The 6,000-nt window shown below is 36.0% G+C and overlaps 1 protein-coding gene across 4 annotated transcripts in view; it reads right to left on the reverse strand.

Moving 5' to 3' along the window:
- Positions 1-6,000, reverse strand: part of Creba (Cyclic-AMP response element binding protein A) — a 101,492-nt gene that overhangs the window by 15,316 nt on the left and 80,176 nt on the right. For all 4 annotated transcript variants that reach the window (XM_078197521.1, XM_078197522.1, XM_078197523.1 and 1 more), the window contains one exon: positions 3,653-3,993. In XM_078197521.1, the coding sequence (XP_078053647.1) occupies positions 3,653-3,993 (341 nt within the window). The remainder of the gene's footprint in view (positions 1-3,652; positions 3,994-6,000) is intronic.

Genomic DNA, 6,000 nt, shown 5'->3' on the forward strand with positions numbered 1-6,000 from the left:
AGTCCCCTATTCCATCTCTTTACAACGCTGCTTGTTGACTGGAAGCAGCCCGCGCGGTTGTAACTCGCGTACTCTCTACCTAGCTGCCACAATTCTAAGAATAGTCTTTCCTGGAATCATTGGAGTCTTCGGTGTTGGGCACTTCTTCTCCTAACTCTTTCGTTTCCGATGATCTTACGCGTTTTCTAATTTGTCGAGACTATGAAATTCTCAGAGACCAATCATGTTTTAGAAGGCCTTGAATTTTTAGAGATTCTTCAATTCTTATATATACAGGGTGCGGCACCTAAAACAGGTCACCTGAATAAATCGCTTGCTTTTGAAGATAGAAAAAAAAGGATCAGACCAAACTCACTTGATATTGAGGGGCTCGTAATCTGATGTCATTAATTTTTTTATAGGTGAAGACGTCAAGGAGATATGAAGGTCAACTCTTTTTTTTTAAATGGAACGATATGGTTTTTTTATTTACATTCCGATAGTGTATTTCAAGACGAATACAATGACCTATTATGAAGGTCATTCAAGGTCACACAAGGTCAGCTGCAATAGAAAATAAAATGTCTCAAATCACTCTTCAAATACTTTTGTGTCTTCTCTGGTATTTGGCATACTGCTCTTCTAAGAATTGGTAAGGGTCGCAGAACCTAAATAAACATACCATCACATTGTATGCTTACCTGTATCCAGAAATGTTATTAGTAGTTTGACTACCGACTAGAGTACAGCTTCGAAATATTCAATCTGAGTGTTCAATTTTCAAGAATGCGTTACACAATAGCAGAGAAAGTGGAAATGGTTATCATTTATGGTGAATGTCATAGAATTATGAGGAAAGCGGTACGTGTGTATGGTGAAAGATTTACCGATCGTAATAGTCCTTCACTTTCTGTCTTTGCAAACATTATAAAAAAGTGTCGAGAAACTGGAAACGTGGATAAGGAAAAACGCATTCGAGCCAAAAAAGCAACTGATGATGGAAACACGATAAACATTTTAGCAAGCGTAATACAAAATCCACATGTTGGTACGAGGCAACTTGAACGCGAGAGTGGCATCAGTCAACGAAGTATTTTACGAATACTTAAAGTTAACAAATTTCACCCATTCCACATTTCACTACATCAACAATTAAGTGAAAATGATTTTCAAAAACGTTTACAGTTTTGCGAGTGGGGCCTACGAAAACTGCAAGACGATCAAATGTTCTTGAATAAAATTTTGTTTACGGATGAGGTCACATTTACAAACCACGGACAAATTAACTGTCACAACATGCATTACTGGTCAGTAGATAATCCACGATGGCTACGAGAAGTGGACAAGCAGAGACCTTGGTCTGTCAACGTCTGGTGCGGCCTTCTTCATAATAAAATGATTGGTCCATATTTCATTGATGGCACGCTAAATAGTCACAAATACGAGAGAATCTTAAAAGACGTTTTGCCGGAATTGTTAGAAGACATTTCACTGGACATGCGACAGTCCATGTGGTTCCAACAAGACGGATGTCCTGCTCATTCAGCTCGAAATGTTACAGAATTACTGAACAGGACATTTGAAGGTCGTTGGATTGGTTGATCAGGAAGTAATAAATGGCCAGCACGTTCCCCAGACCTGACATCGCTAGATTTTTATTTGTGGGGAAAATTGAAGGAACAAGTGTACCGTGAAAAACCAACAACCACAGTTATATGCAAGAACGTATAAAAAGAGCTTGCTCTGTAATAGATACAACTGAAATTTGTCAGGCAGTATCATCAGTATTGCAACGTTTTAGATTATGTCTCAGTGTTCAAGGTCGACATTTTGAACACTTGAAGTAGCAGTGAATACGCACATAACATGTTACATGTAAATCGTCGTAGTGTTCGAAGAGTGCTTTGAGACATTTTATTTTCTATTACAGTTGACCTTGCGTGACCTTGAATGACCTTTATAATAGGTCATTGTATTCGTCTTGAAATACACTATCAGAATGTAAATAAAAAACCATATCGTTCCATTTAAAAAAACAGAGTTGACCTTCATATCTCCTTGACGTCTTCACCTATAAAAAAATTAATAACATCAGATTACGAGCCCCTCGATATCAAGTGAGTTTGGTCTGATCCTTTTTTTCTATCTTCAAAAGCAAGCGATTTATTCAGGTGACCTGTTTTAGGTGCCGCACCCTGTATATATAAATTCCCACAGTTTTTGGAATTCTTAGAGATCTTTCAATTTTGTAGACATTTATGAATTCTTAGGGATTTTCAAATTCTTAAAGAATTTTTAATTTTTGGAAGTCATTGAATTTTTAGAGAATTTTGAATTCCTAAGAAATCTTGAATTTCTAGAGAATTTTGAATTCCTAAGAAATCTTGAATTTCTAGAGCATTTTGAATTCATAGAGATTACTGAATTTTTAGAAGTGATTGAATTTTTAGAGAGTTTTTAATTTTCACAGATGTTTAAATTCTTAGAGAGTTTCAATTTCATCGTAAAGCATCGTTCATAAGTTATTATAAAAAAAATTGCCCAATGTAAGACGAATACCTCTGAAACGGCGTTATCGAGCCAATTAGAGAAAACTAAACTCTATCCTCCTCACCCGCACTCATTAGCTCTGCCGCCGCACGGCAGCCGAGCTCGCCTCTCATTGGTCAGTAGTTTTTCGTTAATATCTCGTTAACGAAGCTTCGGGGGAAATTATTGCAAAGGATAAAGGTTGCTCCAAATGACCTCAGGAACCCTTCATTTCCTAATCAAGAAAGACTTTTTAACAAACCCTATACAATATCACCTTCTAAACAGAGATTGAATTACTCCTAACGAAATTACTAACATATCCATACCCCCTCAAAACAGGTATTAATTGCATTACTCCTAATGAAACCCCCTGTGCATAGACCTCAACATGGGTCACGCTAGACCTGATCTCCGACCACAACGCTTCGTTATGTCAAGATTGTATTTTCCTTTCAAAAGCCATTTTCATGATCCTAAAGTTTCCATTGTCTGACGTTTACACGAATTTCGAGAGAAAAGTAGTGATTCTAATTTGTTAGTGCCCAGCACTAATATTCTTTATGACACGGACTTACCTAGCCGACTATTTTTGAGTTTAGGAGTTTTGGCTAACATCGGGTATACAATTTAGATTTAAATTACTTGTCTTGCCGAGAGAACGCATACTTTATTGCTTAATTTTAGGATTTCGCTTCTCTCGGCCTCAATAGTCGCCAGCCGTAATCATACCTGGAGGAATTTCCCGTCTTTGATAAAATATCGCTGACACCCCCACCTTCCATATACCAACAACTTCCCAAGAGGACGCGCTAAGGCGGAAAGGAAGGATGTCTTCTGGAAACAGACTCGCTGATTGCTTATTGCCAAAATCATAGAAAACCAATCAGCGAGTATTAGAAATACGTGAGAGGGGTAGTAGTTTACCTCGACTGACATTTTTTAGAACGTTAGAGTTGGAATAGAATTCGAGGACCTCAGATTTCCAAAGGAAAGGTGTAAATAGCACGAAGCTAAATATATAAGTTTTTTTCGCCACTAAATTCCGGTCCTTCGTTTAATACAGTCCACACATATAACGTTACAATTCGTTGCTATTACTGACGACGCTGTGACGCCCCAACATAATTAGAATACACGTTACCTGATAGTACTCCTCGTCGTCCTCCTCGCTGTCGCTGGTCTGCGACATGTGATTCTTGGGGAAATGAAGACTCTGGGGGAACACCATGGTTATCGTGCTCTTATCGTCGACTATCGTCGTGTGACAGGATTCCGAGGGACTATTGGGCGCGCTGAGCGGTTCCCCTTTGATCTCAACGCATTCCACATCTTCAGGTACTAAGTTGCTGGTTCTCTTTAGGATAATCGTTGAGGTAGACGACGCAGGCAGCGTCGTCGTCGTCGTCGACGACGACGAAGACAGCTCGCTGCGTCCTGTGCTGGCGTTCATCGAAATTACCGGGAAACACTCCTCCTCCATGTCTGCAACCGAACGATTCTCCATTTATCTTCGCACATATTATTCCTTGACCTTTCTGTAACCCGTTTTCGTGTTATTTTCTTTTCTCTTGCTCCCCCCCCCCCCCCCCGTTATTTTTTTGCTTACAGCGATGAAGAAAATTGTTGGAGTTTTTCTGTAACCGGGTAACCCTATGGTGACCTCTAATATTATGTCACTAGTTTATATAACTTTTACATAATTATCAGAAAATTATGTTTTCATTATTTTATATTTATTACAGCTATAAAATATTTTTATTAAGGAGGCAGTGTAAACTGTAGTATAAACTTGACATAAGTTATAAGTTCAAATTAATTTTATTCTGCATGTTTCTGTTATTATGGGGTATTAAATTTACTAATATTTTGAAATTTTCATAACGTTGGTATTTAAACAATATTTAATTTAATATTTCATTTATTTTACTTCTATTTTATTTATTTTATTAATTGCGAAAGAAAGGTATATAATATTTAAAAAGCTACATAATAATATTGATGTTTACAGTCATACAATCTTTTACCTCAATAATAGATTGACAAATTGTTGATTTGCCACCAGTCAGTAAAGTGTTAAAGAATATGTTTTTAAAAATACGTTCCCGGAACCTCGCATGCGAATCACTAAAATTAACAAAGTTATGGTTACATTTTAAAGTTAATTATTCAAAAAAGAACAAAATAAAATATTAAGAAACCTAAAAAATGCATTTGTTAAATTTTTGTACCGAGTGCAGATAACAAAGTATTTTTTTATCCTTTTTTATCATTCCAAGTAATAGCATAATTAGAAAAAAGGTGTTTTAGCAAGTACAATACAGAAAATTGGTCCCTTTAATGTTTAAAAGAAAGATTCGAGTCATTTATCCCAATTTTTACAACATTTTAAAAGGTCTTGAAATACTTTTTAGCAATCGGTTGTTGCTCAATAATTACATGTCTATTATTAACACTTTTAGCGCCATTAGCACTAATTTTTGACCAATTCTAAATATTAATTTTCATTGTAAAACATGCTTGAACAAATGGAATTTGACTAAGATGTTTCAAATGAATGTTATTCGAGTTTGTTAAACCGAAATAAAATTTCTGTATGTATTTACTGTTTGATAACTTCTACTTCAATGTTTAAATATTCGTAATTTCTATCACCAAGATTTAATACATGATCATTCTAACACATAATATTTGAATATTAAGGTAAACGCTGCCAAATAGTAAATATAAATAATGTAATAATAGCCATTTCTATTACCAATACTTTATCATCAAAATAAAGACTATCAAACAGCAAATATAAATTATATAAATAATATATATGATGATAATGATAATAATAATATAATACCAACATATATAATAATGTAATACTAATATCTATAATAGTATAAATAATATAATATTGTTAATTTCCATAACCAATACTTAATCGTTAAAACAAAGACTGTTAAACAACAAACACCAATTATCTGTCTCGATTTTATTAGTCACGAACAGTCGTTTCCCAACATAGCTACGCAAGGAATCATAAATGCAAAGGGTTAACTTCGTGGAAACTTCGATGATCGATTATCGGCGTCGAGCTCGTTCAATCCTTTCGAAAACACGTTGCATTACGATGAACGTTTAAGTACGTCGCCATTGAAATCTCTCTCATTAGTCTGCCTCCGGGTTTTTTTTCCTCGAAACGTCCGTTAGGATCGTTGTCGAGGAAATCGCGAGACAACGGTAATAAGATCCAATCATTATGTGCTTCTGATACGCCGCGATTCAGTCGGTTACGGTGTCGTCTTCGGTACTTAATGGATCAACGACGTCTACACGCCATAAATTAGCCGGCATTTATAGTAAAAATACGGTACCGTTAATGCATTATCTCTCACCTCCGTCCCGTAACATTATACACCGCCATTAAAGACTCTGACACGGCAGTTTTCCAAGGATGAGAGAGTATCGTTTGTTGCTCGCGCGTTGCAGTTTTTTTTTTTT

Source organism: Augochlora pura, chromosome 3 (genome assembly GCF_028453695.1).
Source record: "Augochlora pura isolate Apur16 chromosome 3, APUR_v2.2.1, whole genome shotgun sequence".
NCBI classification, from domain to species: Eukaryota; Metazoa; Arthropoda; class Insecta; order Hymenoptera; family Halictidae; genus Augochlora; species Augochlora pura.